The sequence below is a fragment of the Myotis yumanensis genome, unplaced genomic scaffold, assembly GCF_028538775.1.
Source record: "Myotis yumanensis isolate MYYU_CA2020_CCGP unplaced genomic scaffold, mMyoYum1.0.hap1 SCAF_5, whole genome shotgun sequence".
Lineage (NCBI taxonomy): Eukaryota > Metazoa > Chordata > Mammalia > Chiroptera > Vespertilionidae > Myotis > Myotis yumanensis.
Window position 1 is genome coordinate 23528537 of NW_027223756.1, and position 21539 is coordinate 23550075.

The 21539-nt window shown below is 44.2% G+C and overlaps 1 protein-coding gene across 1 annotated transcript in view; it reads left to right on the plus strand.

The window, feature by feature from the left end:
- The first annotated feature begins 454 nt into the window (after positions 1-454).
- The window catches only part of DPYSL3 (dihydropyrimidinase like 3), a 101908-nt gene continuing 80823 nt past the window's right edge, over positions 455-21539 (plus strand). The window contains exon 1 of the mRNA XM_070414662.1: positions 455-898. Within this exon, the coding sequence (XP_070270763.1) occupies positions 518-898 (381 nt within the window). The 5' untranslated portion in view covers positions 455-517. The remainder of the gene's footprint in view (positions 899-21539) is intronic.

The following is a 21539-nucleotide window of genomic DNA, read 5'->3' on the forward strand; positions in this document are numbered from 1 at the left end:
TGTGTGGGTGTAAATCAGGATTTGGCTTTGACCCCTGAGCCAACTAGGTTCAAGTGCACGAGCCGGGCAGAAAGACTGGTGTTTGCGGGGCAAGCTCAGAGTTGGTGTGGGCAAGGGAGCCTGTGCGTGTGCCTGTGCGAGTGAGGCAAGTTCTGGAGTGTGAATCTGGGGCTCGCTGGACGAGCGGGGAGTGCGCGCGCGCTCGTGTGTGTGTGCACGCGCGCCGCAAGTTGGGATTGCTACTTCCCATGGGCGGCAAGGACGCGGAGGACAAGGACGCGAGGCCACATTAAGGTCGGAGCGGTGACCCGGCGAGCGGAGCGCGCCCTGCCCCGGCCCCTGCGCGCGACGGGCTGGCGGGGGACTGGCAGCCGCGGGCGCAGCACTGCCGCCTCTGGCGCGAAGGCTCAGGCGCCTCCTCCCGCCCCATCCCTGAGGCTCGGCGCACGCGGCCGCCGGTGGCTGCCCTTTCCGCCCCGGGGAAGAGAAGCCGCTGGGCTCCTGTCGCGCTGGAACCATGGCCTCCGGCCGGAGAGGCTGGGACAGCTCCCATGAAGACGATCTGCCCGTGTACCTGGCCAGGCCGGGCACCACGGACCAGGTCCCGCGGCAGAAGTACGGCGGCATGTTCTGCAACGTGGAGGGCGCCTTTGAGAGCAAGACGCTGGATTTCGATGCCCTGAGCGTGGGGCAGCGGGGAGCGAAGACCCCCCGGAGCAGCCAGGGCAGCGGGCGCGGCGCGGGGAGCCGACCCGGGATCGAAGGCGACTCCCCGCGCAGGGGCCAAGGCCGGGAGGAGAGCCGGGAGCCCACGCCCGCGCCGCCCGCGCCCACCGGGGTGGAGATCCGGAGCGCCACCGGCAAGGAAGTTTTGCAGAACCTCGGCCCCAAGGACCAGGTAAGGGGCCCGGGTCTCCTTTCCCTCTGCCCTCCTTCCCGGTGCAGCCAGGGGCGCCATGGCCCCGGGCGCAACTTTCTTTTGCTCACTTTGCACAGGAATCGGGGACTGGGAGAGGGGCAAGGGCATCCTCCGCTGAGCCTGTCGTGACCTCCTCGCCGGGACCTGGATTAGCGCATGACCCCAATTTCAGCATCTAAATGCGCGCGGGTCCCCCTGCCTCCCAGCCGCACCCCAGGGCCATTGGTTCTGGGTGGGTGTGTCCGCCCGGCCAGTCCGGGAAGGCTTAGTGATTTCTCTCGTCCGAGTAACCAGACACAATTGTCTGGGCTCCCACTCTGGCCCTTCAATCTCAACTCAGGTCACCAGGGCAGAGGGCAGACTGGTGCTGGGAAAATGGGGTCATCGCCATAGCGCCCGGATGAAAATACAGGATGGGCCCTCTCCCCTCCCACTCTTCGAACATCGGTTCTCTTCCTGAAACTTTTAGGTGTAGAGCCACCAGACTAAACAATCGAATCTCCATGCCTCGCTCATGTCCTAGAAGGGACATTTCACATCTGTGTTTGTGAAGTGTGTATTTGTGTATAGAGCTTGGCACAAGCCTGGGTACCACAGGGATCCAGCTGTCCCTGGAAGAATATCATTGTATTTTTTAAAAATAGGCGAGCGTGTTAAGGGTGCACATGAGACTAGCACGAGCTGCAAGTTTTCCCGGCTGCTCTTACACGCGCCAAAGCCAATTTCTTCTGTCTGTAATTTTGAGAAACTTAGGTCCCGCTGAACTGACTGGAGGCATGGCATTGGCATCCAGCTTGCCCTGATTGATTTATTTCATAGGAAAATCAGAACTGTAGTTCAGAACATTTAGGGCCTGAGCAGGGCTGGAGTATTCCAAGTTCAAACTGATGCTTTTCCGCTGAGGGACAATGGGAATCAGATACGTCACCCTTGTCCAGAATCAATGGCTGCAAAATCCAGCTGCATATATTATTCTGCACTAATACTGTTATGAATAATAACCTGAAATGGAAATGTCTGCCTCAGAGCAATTACAGTGAATGCTGACCCAAGTTTTAGATGTTTTTCCATGAAAAGGCAGAGAGCCGGGGAAAGGCCAGCACATCTCTCTCCACTGTTTGATTTTTGGAAGTTTAATAAAAACAAACAAACCTTTAACTATTGATACCAGCAGGGAAAAGCAAGCCCTGTTGGAAAGGGCCATTGGGAAATAAGGTCAGTGTCCCTTGAATCACTCAGTTTGTCATTTTCACCTCATCCTTAGGATATGGGATTTCTCTAGGCCCTACTCAAATACTCTTTTAGGAAAAACTTCAGATCTTCTGGAAGGGTGTCAGCTGATTGGTAAACTGAAGGATGGCCCGATAGGATAGTCATTGCTTGTCTTCAAGTCTGAGTTAATGAGCGTTGAAATGATCCCTTCCTGACTCTTAGGGGCGGGAGAAAGGCTGGAAAAGGTCAGTGGCAATTGTAGTGAGTCAGTGCTGTTCCCTCTGCTGGAGCACCCCTGATGTAAGTCAGATAATATGCCTGGTTTGCAAGATGGAAGAATGGTAACTAGAGAAAGGAAAAATGTTCCTCCTTTAAAACCAGCAATTCTCTCGTTTTCCTTCCTTTTGTCAACCCTATACTTTGGGCTCCTAATTGAAAAATAATAATACAACCCAAGCATCAGCAGGATTTCTAGTGCCACATGGTTATTGGTAAGTTCGGGCTTGCTGTCAGCTTCACCCAGCACATGTTATTACCTCTAATTTGGTTGAATCACAGTGCTACAAAAGATGGCATAGGTTATCTACTTCTGTACTTGATGGTCATTTCCTTGAAGAAAGGGGTTGTGTTTGGATTTACCTTGGTGACTAAAATACCTTGTACACTGGAGGTGCTCCATAAATGTTTGATATATTAAACCTCCTCCATTAAGCCATATATTTTGCTACCTAAAAGCCAGATGATCATCCGGTCTCTGTTTAAATACTACCATTTTCAGGGTGCTCTCTCCCTCAAGAAGCAACTTTTAGATAACTTTATCTAAGAAACTTAAGCCAAAATCTGCCTACGTGTAGTTTCTACAAACGATTCTTAGTTCTGACTTTTGGAAAGAGAGGAATAAATATGTTTCCTTATTCTGAAATATTTTAATGATTTTAAGCATCTGGGCTCATGTATCTGTCAGAAAAGGCTGGGTAACGCTACAGTAACAAGCGATCCCCAACTCTCCATGCCTTAACCAAACAATAGCAATTTATTTCTTGCTCCTGCTACTGGGCCAGCATGGGTCATCAGGGCAGCTCTGCTCATCACTGCCCCTCAGAGACCTAGACTGACAGAGGCTCCGTGCCCACACAGTCATGGTGGCAAGAACATGTGGCAAATTGTTCGCAGACTTTTAAACTCCCACTCGGAGGTCACAAACATGGCCTCTGCTCAGATTTCATTGGCCAGAGCAAATCATTACTGCACTGGCTGGCCAGAGGCAGGGTTAGATAGAGAAGCAACCGGAGGATGCACTGAGGGAAGACGTGCTCTACCCCCCAACCAGCTGCTCCAGCACGTCCTCCTCCTTATGCTGAGCATCTGCCATTTCTGAGGACTTGCCTTTTTTTTTACTCTTTGCTGGCCATTGTGTGTGCAAAATGTTTTTATGGTATTGTGGTGGGAAAGCCTAGAGCAGTGGTCGGCAAACTGCGGCTCTCGAGCCACATGCGGTTCTTTGGTCCCTTGAGTGTGGCTCTTCCACAAAATACCGACTTCTGCGCATGGGCCACAAAGTTTCAATCGCACTGTATGTGCGTGCCCGCACGTGGTATTTCGTGGAAGTTCCACACTCAAGGGGCCAAAGAGCTGCATGTGGCTCGAGAGCCGCAGTTTGCCGACCACTGGCCTAGAGAAACAAAGGGAGCTCTCTGCACTCCTATTTAGATGAGTTTATTTCTGTATTTGACACCTAATAAATTCCATTTTCTCTTTAAAAAAAATTCAATGGTCCTGGCTGCTGGGCTTGCTCCTGACACGTTACTAGAATGCAGGGCAAAGGCAGACCTTCCCGCCACACCCGGGAAAACCCCCCTCCATCCTGCCACCAGCCCATAATCAGGACCCTTGGAGATCAGTTGCTCACCCTTGAAACGGTTGCTGCCAAACCCTTATTCTTCCAAGTTGATTGCAAAGTTATCAAAATAGATTTTTTTTAAAGTCTCCATAAACTCAAAATTGGCTTTGTCTCTCTCAAGCATACCTACCTACTCATTACTCCCACCAAAGGAAAATGAGTTTAATGAATGAATAAATTATGAAGGAATTAAATAATAAAAGTGTTTGGCAGAATAAAAGTATAAAAATGTTTCTGAGTTATACTCCGAATGCCAAGTTCCAGGTTTGGGATATGACTGGGTTTATGTTGTGGTTCTGGACCTACCAGTAAACACCTTATTAAATCTTATAGTTAGAGTTTTCTCATGATAGGCATTCATGTTGCCAAAATCCTCCATGGGTGGCTCACACAACTTTTCGTTTATAATTTTTTAAAACATTTTTATGTATTTCAGAAAGGAAGGGAGAGGGAGAAAGAGATAGAAACATCAATGATGAGAGAGAATCATCGATTGGCTGCCTCCTGCACGCCACCTACTGGGGATCAATCCCGCAACCCGGGCATGTGCCCTTGATCAGATTCGAACCTGGGACCTTCCAGTCCGTAGGCTGACGCTCTATCCACTGAGCTAAACTGGCCAGGGCTGTTTATAATTTTTTTAAAAATTGGATTTATTGAGGTATAATTTACATACGTAAAATGTTACCCTTTAAAGCATACAGTTTTCTGAGTTTTAACAAATGATTTTGTGTGTGTGTGTATGTGTGTGTTTATATATTTTAATCTTCTGGGAATATATCCTAAGAATCCCCAAACATGAATTTGAAAGAATATTTGCATCCCTATGTTTATTGCAGAGTTATTTACAATCGCAAGATCTGGAAACTTTTTGTTTACTTTTTTTGACAATAAGTGCAGAAAAAGCAATTCCATGTGAAAAGTACATATTTTCTACCACTTCTCAGGATGGTTTCCAGAATTGTTCTTGCAGTGAAGGAATTACTAAAGGGAATGTAATTATGATACATGGTTGGCCAAGAGCAAATGATACTGCAAAGGCTCTGTCATCCAATGAAAACAGAGTAATGACATTATGATTACATGTGTGTATTGATAACTCCCTTTCAGGAGCCGTGGGGCATTTCTAGTTCCCTGCTTCCCACAGGGGCCACTTTGGGGCAAGATGTTTCTTTTCTGAAGTCAGCAGGGGTTTAGGGTGTTGGAGGAGAGAATTTACACAAATGAGATGTGGCTCTTTAACTTTTGACTGTTTGTCATGTGCCTTCTGGTCCCGGGCAATACGTTTTCAAAAGGATCCCGCGACACTGAGTTCTCTTCCTTCCCCTACACAAGGGAAGACAGATGCACACAGAAGTGTAGGTTTATAGAGGTCTGGATAGTCCTCAGAATCCAAATCCTGGATGTAAATTATTTTTACAAGGCTGCTCTGACTCATGGGCGTGTGCACTTAGAGAAAAAGGCGCTTGCTTACCTGAATCGAGAAGTATGTTTACTTCCCCTGACTCGGAAGTGTTTGAAACCTTTCAGAACTTTGGTTTAGTTTGACAGTAGGCATTTGAGAGTCATAAAAAGCATGCCTTCCAAGTAATGCTGGGATTGGCAGGGTTCCCTCAAAGTAATGGTCCCTGGAGACAGGGTTTTGCTGACGGCTCTTGTAAGTAAAGTTTAAGACGGCCAGGGGCTGTCTGTGATGCTTTCCTGTCAGCGATCCTCTAGCTGATTTTCCTTGTGATTTATGTCTACTGGGCATTATCCCTCTAGTAGTGTTTCAGGGAGAGAGAGGACACAGCTGATGAGGAACAGGAGCTCTGGCTGTGGAGAATGCCATCTGGGCTGGGAAGCTCAGCCCTCCGGTTTGGGGAGGAGGCAGAAGGCCCATATAGGTGTGTAAGCCCTGTTTAAAATTAAGTTTCTAGGAAAATGTGATGTTAAAATTTATCTGTACTCTTAGATGAACTCATAGGCATTCAAAAAACAGCTCTACTCCACCAAGAGACAATTAGATGCGTCAGAAACAAACAAACAAACAAACAAACCACACAGAACTTAACTGGATAAAGCATTAGCAGTCTCAGCTTGGAGACCCTAGCTTTAACCAGCTGTACTTCTTGGGAAAGTTAGCTCTCTTCTCTCTGAGCTTCAGTTCCCTCCTTTCTAAAACAAAAGGGCTGGGCCAGATGGTCACTGTGGCAATGGTCTAGACATTTTTTTGATTTTTCTCCTCTGTGCAAATTACATATGCCTATCCTATATAATAAAAGCCTAATATGCAAATCGACCTAACAGTAGGACGACCAGTCACTATGATGCTCACTGACCACCAGGGGGCAGACACTCAACACAGGAGCTGCCCCCAGCCCGCAGGCCCCAGGCCAGCCAAGGCGGGTGCCAGCAGGAGCCCCCCACAATCGCCCCGCCGGTTGCCCCGCAAATGGAGGGAACTGGTGGCGGCTGCAGCAGGGGTCGGGGCCGGCAAGTGGGCAAAACCAGGCCGGCCAAGGTGGATGCCAGGAGGGGCCCCCCTACAGCCCCGCCGGTCGCCCCACAGATGGGCCCTGATCGCTGCCCAGGCCTAGGGACCCTACCTGTGCACAAATTTCGTGCACCGGACCTCTAGTACATCTATATAAATTACATACACAAATAATCTGTTTGTATCTTTTGACCATTAGACAATACAAACAAAAAAGTACAAAGTAAAAAGGAAAAGATAGCATAATAAGTACAAATAAAAATCCTGATTTTTTTCCTGGTACCCCAGTAGCTCGTCTTGCCCACCCAATAAAATGAGTGCTTGTAAGTCTGCTATCTTTAAGACAAAAGCCATAACCGTCAGTGGTTCTAATATTATAGTCATTAATAGCCCTTTTATATTGCCTTTTTTCACTCAGCAATACACATGTAAGTTTCCTCCATGTCTTTTCATAGCTTGAGAGCTCATTTCTTTTTAACACTGAATGATATTCCTTGTCTAGATGTACTACAGTTTATGTATCCTCTCACCTACTGAAGGACATTTTGCTTGCTTCCAATTTCTGACAATTAGGACTAAAGATAGTATGAACATCCACATACAGCTTTTTGTGTGGACATAAACTTTCAGCTCATTTGAGTAAATGCCAAGGAGTGTGATTACTGGATCATATGGTAAGAGTATGTTTAGTTTTGTAAGAAATCTCAAAACTGACTTCCAAAGTGGCTGCACCATTTTACATCCCCACCAGCAATGCATGAGAGTTCCTGTTGCTCTCCGTTGCCACCAGCATTTGGTATCGTCAGTGTTTGGGATTTTGGTCGTTCTAATAGATGTGTAGTGGCATCTCGTTGTTGTTCTAATTTGTAATTCCCTAACGACATCCAAGGTGAAGCATTTTTTTTGTATGCTTACTTGACATCTGTACATCTTCTTTGATCAGATGTCTATTCAGGTCTTTTGCCCCTTTTAAAATTGGGTTGTTCCCGTTATTTCTTTCATGCATTGTGCTTTTGGTGCTCTATCTAAAATGTCATTGCCATACTCAAGTTTATCTAGCTTTTCTCCTATGTTATCTAGGAGTTGTGTAGTTTTTCATTTAAGTCTGTGATACATTTTGAGATCATTTTTGTTAGGGGTATACAATCTGTGTCTAGAGTGTTCTGGATGTTCAGTTGTTTCAGTACCATTTGTTGAAAAGGACTATCTTGGCTACATTGTATTTCCTGTACTTCTTTATCAAAGTTCAGTTTACTATATTTATATGGGTCTATTTCTAGGCTCTATATTATTTTCCGTTAATCTATTTGTCTGTTCTTTTGCCAATACCACATTGTCTTGATTATTGTTGTAGCATTATAGTAAGTCTTGAAGTTGGGTAAGTGTCAGTTTCTTTGAGTTTATAAGTATGATGTTAGCTGCAGGTTTTTTATAGACATTCTTTATCAAGTTGAGGAAGTTCCCATCTATTTTTTGTTTGCTGAGAATTTTTATCATGAATGGGTGCTGGATTTTGTCGAATGCTTTTTCTGCATCTATTGCTATGACCCTGTGATTTTTCTTCTTTAGTCTGTTGATGTGATGGATTACACTAATTTTATAATATTGGACCAGTCTTGCGCACTTTGGGTAAATCCCACTTGGTTGTGGTATTTAATTCTTGTTATACATTGCTGGATTTGATTGCTAATATTTTGTTGAGAATTTTTGCATCTATGTTCATGAGAGATATTGGTCTCTACTTTTCTTTGTAATATATGTCTGGTTTTGGTATTAAGATAATGCTGGCTTCATAGACTGTGTTAAGCAGTATTCCCTTCGTTTCTATCTTCTGGAAGTGATTGTAGGGAATTTGTATAATTTCTTCCTTAAATATTTGGTAGAGTTCACCAGTGAACCCATCTGGGCCTGGTGCTGTCTGTTTTGGAAGATTATTAAGTATTGATTAAATTTACTTAATAAATATAGGTATATTCTGATAGTCTATTTCTTCTTTTGTGAGTTTCTGCAGGTTGCGTCTTTTAAGGATTTAGTCCATTTCTTCTAGGTTATCAAATTTGTGGGCATAGAGTTGTTCATAATATTGTTCTATCATCTTTTTAATATCCAGGGGAACTATAGTGATGTTGCCTCTTTCATTTCTGATATAAATAATATGTGTTTTCTCTCTTTTTTCCCCCCTTAGTTATCCTAGCTGGAAGCTTATTAATTATTGATCTTTTCAAAGAGCCAGCTTATGTTAATTTTCTTTATTGATTTCTTATTTTCAATTTTATTAATTTATGTTCTAATTTTTATTCTCTCTCTTATTCTGCTTACTTTGGGTTTAATTTATCTTTGTTTTCTAGTTTCTTAAGATGGAAGCTTACACTATTGATTTTAGGTCTTTCTTTTTTCCTAATATATATATTCCATGTTATAAATTTCCCTCTAAGTACTGTTCAGATGGAGTGGCAACTTCTAAGCTCATTAATGCCAGACTGGAAATCCTAAATGACCTTTTAAAACTTGTGTTATTATGGCATTTTTACAGAGAATCAGTGCTTTTCTAAAGCATAATTTACAATGGCTTTATAGTACTCCACTGTGAGGTATCACTTATTTAATTACTAATTCCTTTAAATTGGTTACTTATGGGTGTGTTTTTTCAGTTTTTGATTTCACTTTTGCTGTTGTGAGTAAGGAGGTGATTGACCTCCTTCTAGCTAAATGTTTGTACATATTCATTTCATTACCATTGACAATGGATAATTCCTAGACATGACTGCATGTGGTGTGGTCCTTTCCATCCTGCAGGGACACGAGCATGGGATGGTTGCTTCCTACAGGAAACTTCACAAGCAGGACACCAGGGCACTTAAAGGCAGGGAGGTATAAATTCTGTAAGAACGAGGGATGCAGCCTGGGCCACATTGCTTAACTGTGGATGAAATTAAGGGGCCACAAGAGCCAGGTGAGACAAAGTAAAAGACATAGGAAGAAGAAGATTTTAAATCTTAGCTGCAGATAGAAAATTAAAGTTATGAAAAGGAGACCTACTAAAAGAACAGAATTTACTGTAACAAAGTAGTTCACATTATAAGCCCTTACAATTTTATGGGCTTGGGAGCACACATATGAGGTTGAAGGTGTATGCTAATGAAAAGTTTCATTTATGGAGTACTTATTTATTCAAAGCACTCCTGTCTCCAATCCTCACCATAATCCACAAAATAAGTATATATCTACATAGTCTGGAGGAAAAACTGAATCTCGGAGAGGTTGACCTCCTATAATCATACAACTGGAAAAAGTCAGGATTTAAGCTCTGGGACTTGTCTGATTGCTTCTGCTACACCACGTTGCTACGGTGGCAGCTAAGCATCGGTCGGTACCGAATGAGGTCCGGCACCTAACACTGATGTGGCTAAGAGGATTATTCAAAATAAAGTATCTCCTCGTGGGACTTTCTGGAGAGTGAGAGGATGGGGTTCACAGAATCAACATAGGAAAGCAGAATCTGGTCAAGTCCAAAAGGTGAACACAGTAGCTAAAGCAGGAAACATCAGAGGCTATGAGGCCCTAGAAAGCCGCCAGGACATAGAGAAAGGGAGGGAAGAAATGGGAGGGACTAGGAAAATTGTCATGATAAGCCCCAAGAGCCCAATGATAATTTTTGTTGGGTGCTATGACTTGCTGGGGGGTCAGCCTGATTTAAAGGTGCCTACCAAGGGCAGAGGATGGTGGCAGAGATTGGGTTCAATTCTCGGTTTACAAGACCTTGGAGCCCACACACAGCGCATTTTGGACAGTCTATCAAAGGCAGAACCAATTGTTTTTATTTCAAGCAGATAAACTGTGTCCAAAGAGAAAAGATGCAATGCTTACTTTGAGTTGGAAGTGGGCTGGGGAGGGACTGTTCTCTTGTAATATTCCTACATCCTGTCAATTAGAAATAAATAAAACTAACGAAATAGAAAGCTGTGTGATAAGTGGATATTGAGTGAGAAGGAAAAAAAAATACACTTGATGAATGATGACACCTCACACAATTAGTAGGGAGGGACTACATTTCCAGGGACACAGTTTTTTCCTATACACCACCAGGGGAGAGTCGGGAAGCCAGCCAGTGGTACACTTAGGGAACTTTTCGGTGAGATTACCGGGTGGGGAGCAGGGAGTTTGAAATGGGGAGAGGGATTTGAAATGAAGGCAGTATCTGGCAATGCATGCTGACAGCTAAGAAGCTGTGCACAAGTAGAGTCTGTATACTTTTCCTATAAAGGTCCAAATAGTGAATATTTTAGGCTTTATGGGCTATAAGCTGTGTGTCCCAACTAGTAAACTCTGTATAGCAGGAGCGTGGATAGACAATATGTAAATGAACGGGGTGGCTAGGTGCCAATTAAACTTTATTTACAAATCAGGTGGAGGGCTGGATTTGGCCCAAGGGCAGTTGTTTGCGGACCCTGGTCTTGAATACAAGAAAAGGGGCGTGTGTGTGTGTGTGTGTGTGTGTGTGTGTGTGTGTGTGTTAGAGTGGCAGAGGGAGTCCTGGCAACTTTTCGAGATGAAAAGATTCAGACATTTGAAGTAGATACAGTAACTATCCAAAACAATCTAAGAGACTCAACAAGGAGCACTGGTTCCCCTTTTCAGGATGTCTGAGATTAGAGGAGGAAATTAGAAATAAATACATATCTGATACTGCGGAGAACAATGCAAGGTATTTGAGAATGGCAATCTATGAAGTGTAGGCACGGCTTTGTGAAGAACAAAGACAGGAGAGAGGGGGAGGTTGAAGAGGATAACCTGGAAATAACAGTGGGGGAGAAATAAACAAAGGAAGTCCCAGTGATGAGGAAGAAGGAGGCCAAACTTAAAATACGGCTTCGCGGGAGTGCTAGGAAGAGGGCAGGTACGCAGGCAGCAAACAGCTTGGAGTTGCAAAGGTGGGAAAGAGCCTTTTCGGAGTGCTGGCAGATGTGACAGGATTAAATGAACAGGGAGGATTACTCTTAACACATGTCAACAGATTACAAATGTGGAGCTTTGGGAGCTGAGATAATGGCTTGTCCAATAAAAGTGTGATTAGGCGTTCGCAGGGAAAAGGTGGGTGCAGTTGGGCATGTGTCTGTTACCTTCTGGAAGATGTGTGCTCACTGCAGGAAATCTGACTTAGGGGTCAGCCATTCAGCTGGGGCATGAGGCATGCTGTGAGAATCATTGGCTACACATTCACTCTCTCATTAATTTTTTATTTTATTTTTTAAACTAGAGGCCTGGTGCATGAATTCATGCATGGGTGGGGTCCCTTGGGGTGGCCTGCAGAGATCTGGCCCCAGCTCATGCCCCAGCCTTGCAGCCCCAGCTTGTGCCCCCAGCCTCGCAGCCCCACCTGGCACCCCACCTTGGCCTTGGTGCCGCCCCCTCACCTGCTCCACCATCCTGCCACGATCCCGCTCTCATTGGGGCGCATCAGGGCCTGCAGCGCCTCCACTGCCACCTGCTGCCAGCACCGCATCACCAACGCCCGCCATGTTCCGTGCCACCCCCTGGTGGTCAGCGCACGTAATAGCGAGCAGTTGAACTCCTGGTCTCCCGGTTGAACCCCTGATCAAATGACCACCCGAGGGGACAATTTGCATATTGGGCTTTTATTATATAGAATTCTTTTTTTAATATTTATTTATTTATTTTGAATTGAATTTATTGGGGTGACATTGGTTAATAAAATTATATAGATTTCAGGTGTACAATTCTATAATATATCATCTGTATATTGTATTTTGTGTTCACCACCCTGAGTCAAGTCTCCTTCCATCACCATTTATCCCCCCTGTACCCTCTGCTTCCTCCCCCAACCTCATTTCCCTCTAGTAATCACCATACTGTTGTCTGCATCTATGAGTTGTGTGGGTTATTTTTGCTTAATCCCTTCACCTTTTTCATCCCTCTCCCCAACTCCCTTCCCCTCTGACAGCTGTCAGTCTGTTCTCTGTATCTATGAGTGTGTTTCTATTTTGCTTGTTTGTTTATTTTGTTCATTAGATTCTACATATAAGTGAAATTATATGGTGCTTGTCTTTCTTTGGCTAGTTTATTTCACTTAGTATAATATTCTCCAGGCCCACCCATGCTGTCACAAAGGGTAAGATTTCCTTCTCTTTTACAGCCAACTAGTAACCCATGGTGTAAATCAGTGGTTCCCAAATTTATTTGGCCTACCGCCCCCTTTCCAGAAAAAATATTACTCAGCGCCCCCTGGAAATTAATTTTTTTTTAAATTTTAATAGCAATTAAACAGAAAGATATATGTATTAATGTTTCTACCTTTTTCGTAAAATATAGTAAAGAAAGGTGTAAATTAGGAACATTGAAGTTTGAAATTATGAAACTATTTCTTGAACTCAGAATAGAAAGGTAATACAAAAAAAGTTAAAACAAATGCACCTGTGGCCATCACCGCCCCGCCTGGATCGCTGCAGCGCCCACCAGGGGGCGGTAGCGCCCACTTTGGGAATCACTGGTGTAAATGGACCTCAGCTTTTTTTATCCACTCATCTACTGATGGGCACTTGGGCTGCTTCCAAATCTTGGTGTTTGTAAATAAAGCTTCAATAAATATATAGAGGTGCATATGTTCTTTCTCATTAGTGTTTTGGGTTTCTTTGGATATATTCAATTTTCCTTCCATCCATTCATGGGTCCAACAGATATTTACGGAGAGTCCCCCATGAGCCTCTTCAGGGTCCCAGCTCTCAGAGAGCATCAGGTACTTGAATAAGTCGTGTTAAAGAGGTGATGGCAGCTTCAAAATGAATGCTCAGGAGAAGGGCACTGGGCCTCCGTCAGGCCAGAGGAGGGAGCGGGCAGGACGTGGATAGTCACGAAAAGATTTCCCCAGCACAAGGCAGATGCGTCCAACGACACTGTGGAATCTCAGAGCTAAAAGCAATTTCAACGCTATTTTCTCACCGTCACTTTATAAACAGGAAAACTGAGACCTTCAGAGGGCAATAAGGGTGAAAAATGGAAATTGTGGAGTGTTTATTATATGGTAGGCACTGTTTTATTTGTTGTTATTCTTTTACTATGCTAAAATATGTATAACATAAAACTTATAAATTTCAAGTTCAATTCAATGGCATTAAATACATTTACAGTGCTATGCAGTTATCACTATGTTGTTCCAGAGCTTTTCCATTTCCCAAAAGGAAACTGTAACCATGAAGCAGTCACTCTCCATTCCCCGCTCCCTCCTGCCCTGAGTAACCGCTAACCTGCTTTCTGTCCCCATCAATTTGCCTATTTCTGGACATCCCATATCAATGGGGTCATATAATATGTGACATTTTGGGGGGAGTCTGGCTTATGTCAGTTAACGTAATGTTTCAAGGTTCATCCATGCTGTGGCATGTATCAGTCCTTCATTCCTTTTTTTTGTGGCTGTATAATATCCCATTGTATAGATACACCACACTTAGTTTATCCAGCCACCAGATGGGTTGTTTGTATTTGTTGGCTGTTGTGAATAGTGCTGTGCCAGGCACTCTTTAAAGCACTTTACATTTATTAATTTTATCTGTTCATACACACACACACACACACACACACACACACACACCACACACAAAAAACATTGGAGGGAGGAATTATAATAATATCTATGTTACAATGAGAAAAGAGAAGGTTAGGTAGCAAGTTTCACAGTTAGTAGAGGGGGTTGAGAGGTTGGAACTAAGACCCCAGTTTTTTATTTTCCAGCCCAGGGCTCCTTTCACTCTCCCCAGTAGCTCTGCTCTGTAAGGGCACTCACCGCTCGCTCCTGACTGCTCTTCCTCAGTGTCCACCCAGCCACATGTGCTCAGTATATTTGGGTAAATTAGTTGACTTACTAGTAAACCCTTTTGCTGAATAATATATAGGGAACAAAAGGAAGGAGTAGAAATTATAAAAAGTCACTCTATGTATTATAATAGTTAATTTATAAAACAACTGCTCTAGTAACAGGAATTATAAATAATTTATGGTGTATTCATATAAAATAGTATAGAGACATTGAAAGTGATATTGGCTCAGTTGGTTGGACATCATCCTATAAATCAAAAGGTCACAGGTTCAATTCCCCATCAGGGCACATACCTAGGTTGTGGGTTCAATCCCCAGTAGGGTCAGGTATGGGAGGCAACGGGTCAGTGTTTCTCACATTGATGTTTCTCTCTCTCTCTCTCTCTCTCTCTCTCTCTCTCTCTCTTCCTCTCCCTCTAAAAATCAGTGAACATATCTTCTGGTGAGGATTTTTAAAAAGGCTACCGTAGAAGAGTAGTGGCATGAGAATGTGTTCCTGGGTTATTCAGTCTCTCCGCCCTCTGAAGGAAGGCGTGATCCACTCCTTGGGTAGGAACACAGAGGCTTAGAGAAGGTAAATAACCTCCAGGAGCCCAAGCCAGGATTCTGTCTACCTCCCAAACCCATGCTTTCAGCCACAATAAAAAATTCAATTGAAATTGAGCAAAATCTTCGCAGTGGCATATTTCTGAGCAGTGAGATAATGGGCAACTTGTGTTTTCTTTTATTCCTTCAGCACCATTTCAACATTTTCCACAAAGGCCTTGCATTTGCTTTTGAAATTGAAGAAAGGCATTACATTTTCTGTTACAACAAAGAGAATCCTGCTCAAGTTAACTTCAAAACATAGTTGATTAAAAAAAGAGATGAAGTTCTCATGGAAGAAAACATGGGTCACAGCAAAAGTAAGGACCAGTGCTGGAGAGACACCCTCCGTGGAGGTCCATCCAGTTCCACGGGCACTTTCTTTGCCGCCTCAACATTTGGGAACTATTAATGGATGCTGACCACTCCTTCTCCCGAAATAAGCATTTCTATTTCCCAATTCCTTACAAAGTTCTTGTGATGATTTGAGAAAGTAGTTGACAAACCATGCCAAATCATATGCAGTTGTAGTCTGGTCTGTGTGACGTGGTGGAAATTTGAAGCATTCAGTTGGTTAAGATATACCCCTCGATTCTCTAACCTCTATCTAAAAATTTACCTTGCTCTTTTAAAATTAAATTATTTTACCTTGTTTTGTTTTATTTATGTCAAGGTATAAGAAGTGACATATAACATCATATTAATTTCAGGTGTTCAACCTAATCCTTCAGTATTTACATGCATATTGCAAAATGATCACCACAATAAGTGTAGTAAACATTTGTCACCATACATAGTTACAGAATTTTTTTTCTTGTGATGAGAACTTTTACAATCTACAATCTTAGCAACTTTCAAATACATAATACGGTGTTATTAACTACAGTCTCCATGATGTACAGTACATCCCCAGGATTTATTTAATGACTGGAAATTTGTACCCTTTGACCCCCTTCACCCATTTCACCCCCTTCCCCCTCCCTCTGGCAACCCCCAACCTGCTTTCTGTATCTATGAGCTTGTTTGTTCTTTTTGTAATCCCACCAATGAGTGAGATTCTCATGTCTGAATATTGCCCGGGAGCCCTTGCTTGGGGCCTGTCCTGTAGTCTCCACAGAGGATCTGAGAAATAACCCGTCTTCCTATTGTTAACATAAGAACAATAGTACTTTGTTATTGTTTTTACTGTTGATAGGAACAACATTAAGAAAACAAGTCATTGTCTCTAAGGACTTAGGTTGTTGATATTTAATTCCAAATTTCCCCTTTCAAGTCCCGTCTGTCTCCTCCTTCAGTCAGCAAGGATGCGGCTCCACAGTGGCTGTAATATTGTCATGATTTCCATAGAAACCTCTGCAAAGCTGCAAACAGAGGATTACACCCTCCCTGCAGGCTGAGGCAGGAAGGCCAGATGGGCTGCGAAGGGGAAAGGCCCTCAATGAGACATAAATCACTTGGTGCCGGGGGGGGGGGGGGGGGGGGGGGGGGGGGGGGGGGGGGAGGCAGTAGGGGAGGGGGAGGGGAGGGAACTACTTTAGGAGGAGAATTGGGTTTGGTGCAGTCTTTGCCACAGGGTAAAGTTCCCAAATGCAGTGGCCAGCAGCGCAGGCTCCTTTCCAAGGCCAGAGTCTGGGCCTGGTTACTTGCTTGGACCCTTATGCTAATGAGGCTGGAGACAAAGATTTCTTCTTATGTGAGTTGCTGACCACAGACATAAGGTCCCGGTGGGCTCCTGTGTGTATGAAGATAGAGACAGAAAGTTAACACCATCTCTGTGTGCCAGGCTGGACACATGGATACAGTAGCTCCCCTATATCTGCAGTTTCAATTTCCACAGTTTCAGTTCAGGTTAACTGTGGTCTGAAAGTATTAAATGGAAAATTTCAGAAATCAACCATTGAGACATTTAAAGTGTGTGCTATTCAGAGTAGAGTGATGACGTCTCCTGCATCACGCTCCGTCCCGCCCGGGAGAATCCCTTTGTCCAGTGTGTCCACACTGTGTCCACTACCTACTCATTAGTCACGTGGTAGCAGTGTGGGATATCAGATCAGTTATTAGAGAGTGAGAGGCCACATACACATAACCTTTAATACAGTTACTACAGCATATTGTTTCATTTATTATTAGTTACTGTTTTTAATCTCTTACTACGCCCAATTTATAAATTAAACTTTATCACAGGTAAGTATGGATAGGAAAAAACATAGTATACTTAGGGTTCTGTCCTATCTGCACTTTCAGGCATCCACTGGGGGGGCTTGGAATAGAGCCCCACAGATATTGGGGCACTACTGTCTCTTTGGACCTTCATAGGATCCCTGAGATAAGGGTCTTCTCATTTTCTAGCTGAGGTAACTGGGCTCCTCTCACTCTCTCTGTCCCTCAGATCTCAGCTTCATCCCGAGTGTTTCCAGGGACCTTTCCCTGCGTCTCAAAGCCGAGTGAGGTTATCTCTCTTCTTCCGAATGACCTCTGATTGACATTTAATCATTCTGTAGTACAGATTCTTGTTCACCTCTTTTCCACTAGCCTGGGAGCCTTTTGGGCGCATCTGTTAGTACCTAACACAGGGATTGACATATAGTGGGTGTTCAATATATATTTTTGAATGAATAAATAAGGAAGTTTTAGTAACTTATTCAAAATTCTGTCTTTTTTCACAGTGTATCCCTGGATATTGGGACAGTCCCTGGCATATAATAGACCCTCAATGGATATTGGAATGAAATAGTGAATGAATGAGCATCAATTAGCTCCTCACCCACTGGTACCAGGGAGTCACACCAAGCTTTCCTGACTTCCGGCGCTGTATTGCATTAGCTGGTAGGAAAGATCATTGTCATGTCTAGCCAGCAATTCAAAGTGCGTAGCTTCCTGATAGGGGCTTGGTGCTGTCTGCTCTGCGAAGTACATCTCATTATATAACAGCTCTTGTACTTATCCGAGGCCACCCCCAGCCCGGTGGAAAGAACATTTGTCTGACAGCCAGGAGAACACAAGTGAGACCTGGTTCTGTTACTCATTGTGTAAATTGGGCCAAATCCCTTCCTCTTGGCTTCTTCACCTTTAATACAAAGATTCGGTTGAGATAAACCTGAGACTTTCTAGGAGCAAACTTTCTCTTTTAAAAAAAATCCAAAGCAATCTTATGCATAACCCCAGTAAGAGTGACAGAGGCCTTCCCCACCCTTCCCTTCTTGGGCCCCACCCCCACCCGACCCATGCTAGCCTCGGAGGAAGCTCAGTGGACCACAAGGTCCCTGGGAAACACAGTTTGGAACCCTCTAGAACAGATGATATTTGGGCCCCTTTGGTTCGAAAGTTCAAGGATTCTAGAAATATGGACACTGAGCCCCTCAAGCTGTGCAGCCAGTCCCGGGCTAATGGGATGAGCCACGTATCCTTACAAACAGGCATCTTGATGGAGAGGAATGGGCATGGGGTTTGGGCCCGTGATTTCTGGTACAGGAACCCAGAACCACCACTTCCCCAAAGGGTATAACCACTGAGCAACTCGTTTCACTTCTCTGAGCCAGTTCCCTCATCTGTAAACCGGGGCAAGTATTCTTTAGTGATTGGGTTTTATGAGGCTCATAATAACTATCATTTGCCAAGTCATTTGTTGGGAGAGGCAGTCCGCCCTGGCCTTTGAGTATTTCTGCATGTTCTTGCTGGTTTTCCCCAAACTGCAAGGCCCTGGCTCCTTTGTACCTGGATCATTTCTCATGGTTATGTTTTCGGTGAGCAAGCTTGACAGATGAGGTAACATTGTCTTACTTCAGTGCACCATAAAAATAGTGAATCCCCCAAGCACAGGGTTCTCCTATAACAACTCCCTGTGTGCAGGCATCCATGCCGGACGGGCCCTTTGCGTCATGCCTGTGAGACGTGGGAAACATGAGCAATGTATGAAAACCAACATGAAACTCTGGCTAATGCTTTTGTCATGAGTAACGGAGTCATTTGTCTCTGACCCAGGAGCCTCCTGTGTTCTGTCAGCATCCATGAAATAGTAACAAGCTAACTGGTTAGGTTGTAAGTAAGATAAAATCTCAGAGCCCACATAGTTTTTGACATGTTATATGTATTGTATTACATGAAGTAAATGAGCACAACAGCTATATGAGGTAGGTACGGTATTTCTAGTAACCAGATTTCATAGATGACAAAACTTAGCTTCATCAAAGCTCAGTAATGTGCTAGAGATCACACAGCTATTGTATAGCAGAACCAAGATTTAACTAATGTCTATCTTACGCCAAAGGTTATACCTTTCACTATAATATATTTCCTTTCTGAATCATATGAAGTAATGGCTATGAAATCCCTTCCAAATGGTAAAGCATTATCCACATATGTTATTATTAATGACAATATAATTATGATGTGAGCCTTAAGAAATTGGTTAATCTTAAACCCATGTGTATCGATTATCTACTGTGGCCCTAGCTTCCTGCCCCACCCCCAGCAAATAAAGCTGCCTGTTTGTCTGAGGAAAAACTAGGTTTAGTCATTGCCATGCTGATTACTTGCTGTGTGACATTGGACACAATATTTAACACCTTTGTATCAGTTCATATTCAGTCATAAAAAAACACACCTTCCTAGGTACTTCAGATAGAGGGATGTAATCAGAGGATTGAGAATACATTGAAAGAGCAAGAAGGAGCATAGAGGTAAATCTAGAGAGAGTAACTAGGGGAAGCAGCAGCCATCCAAGGCCGGATGAACAAAGGCAGAGGGCAGCCCTGCAGTGTTGGCGCTCAGATTTCTGAAGAGAGACCTCTCCCTGGCAGCTCCTGATGCTCTTGTGAAGATGAGGCAAAACTGGGAGTGGAAGTGCCCAGAGGCTGCAGTCTGGAGGCGATAGGGGTGATGCTGCCGGGACAGGGAGGCATGAAGGAAGTCCTGCTGCCCTATAGTTGGCTCTCTCTTCTGCTTTTTCTGCCTTCTCTCTGCAGAACTTATTAGGAAACTAGGCAGTTGAAGGCCCTGGGTCATGCAGTTAGCATAGTTCCAGCCGAGTAGAGGTTAGAGAGGCTACTATAGTAGGCAAGTAACCAACACAATTGCTATCCCTGGGCCCCATGTCTGTAATGTGAGGATGATGTCTATCGCATTATATTCTTTGGAGGATTAAAGGAAATAACCAATCAGTTGCTTGAGACTGATTGCAAGCGCCCAATAAATGTAAGCTCTCATTATTCTTATTGTGCGAAGCTTGCTTTCTCTCTGATCTGCTGCCTTTGCCTGTTTTCCAGTGGGACGTGGGTGTTACTGCTTGCTTCGGGGATTAGCAGGCCATCTGGGAAGCTGGTTTTGCTGAACCCCATGTGGAGAAGGGGCTTCAGAACCCTGCCCTGGCCCTTTTGAGTCAAGAATGAAGCCCTCTCCCCAGAGAAGTTTCATTAGCCGTCTGTCAGAATGATGCTGATAGATGAAATGCCTGTCTTAGCCGGGGTCTGTGGTTGCTCTGATGCTGATTCTCAGTTTATTTCATTTGTCATCCTGCTTCCTCTCTTTCCCCAAAGAAAGACCCCTCCACCCCCCCCCCCCCCCCCCAGCCTTTCACTTTTCTCTCTTTTCATGCTCCCTTCAGACAAGATAAAATGTCCTTCACTGAGTCAGCAAGATTTGTCCTACCTAACAGCTGTTCCGGGGTCTGGAGCTTCATGCTGCTGCATCCTCTCAGAACACACAACCAACTTGAGTTTCAGCAACATCGCCTGGTAATTAAGGATTTAGATTGTGGAGTAGAAACAACCAGGGTTCCAGTCCCTGACCAATGTTTTATATGCCCTCAGGCAGTAGCCCCTTTGAGGTTCAGCTTTCTCAGTTGTAAAATGAGCATGGTAATGGTATGCATATTGTTGGAAAAATAAAAGAAGATAATTCACGTAAAGCCCTAAATCCAGCATGCTTCACATTTCATAAACACTCAAGATGCAATAACTATTATTACTGCCTGTTGGCACTATCTTTTCCCTCTTATGAACTCCTGACATACGCCGAGTTGAATTTATTTATTTATTCCACAAATGTTTATTCGTTACTCATTAGGTGCCAGATACTGTGCAAATAATTGACCAACCAGAAATGAGCAAAAATGCAAACCTGACCTGGTGAAAATAGAATAGAGTTTCTGCCTTTAAGGCGCTAACAGTTGGGAAGTGGGGGAGAAGGAAGTTGGCCAGGTTCACAAACACACAGTACAGTGCATTAGGAGCTACAGTAGGGTTACAAAGGGCCACAGGGCTAAGAGACAGACAGGGAGCTGAACCTGGACTTGGGGGATAGGGGTGGCGTCCCATGGCCTCAATGCACAGTTGAATTAGGCTGGCAAAATAGGCATGCATGGTATGGTGATGAAAATATATGCTGGTGTGTGTGCATGCATATGTGTGGTGGGGTGATTGGGTTTGTGGTGGTGGTGGTGGTGGGGGGGCAGTTTCCAGGCAGAAGATCTATAAAAGAGAAAGCGTGGCATGCTTAAGAACATGAACTCCTGTAGATAATGAGGGCATTAGTTGGGCAAAAGTTAAAGCCAGAGAGATCAGCCAGGGCCAAATTGCACAGAGCCTTATAGAGTGTGTGCAGGATCACAGACCCTGGGA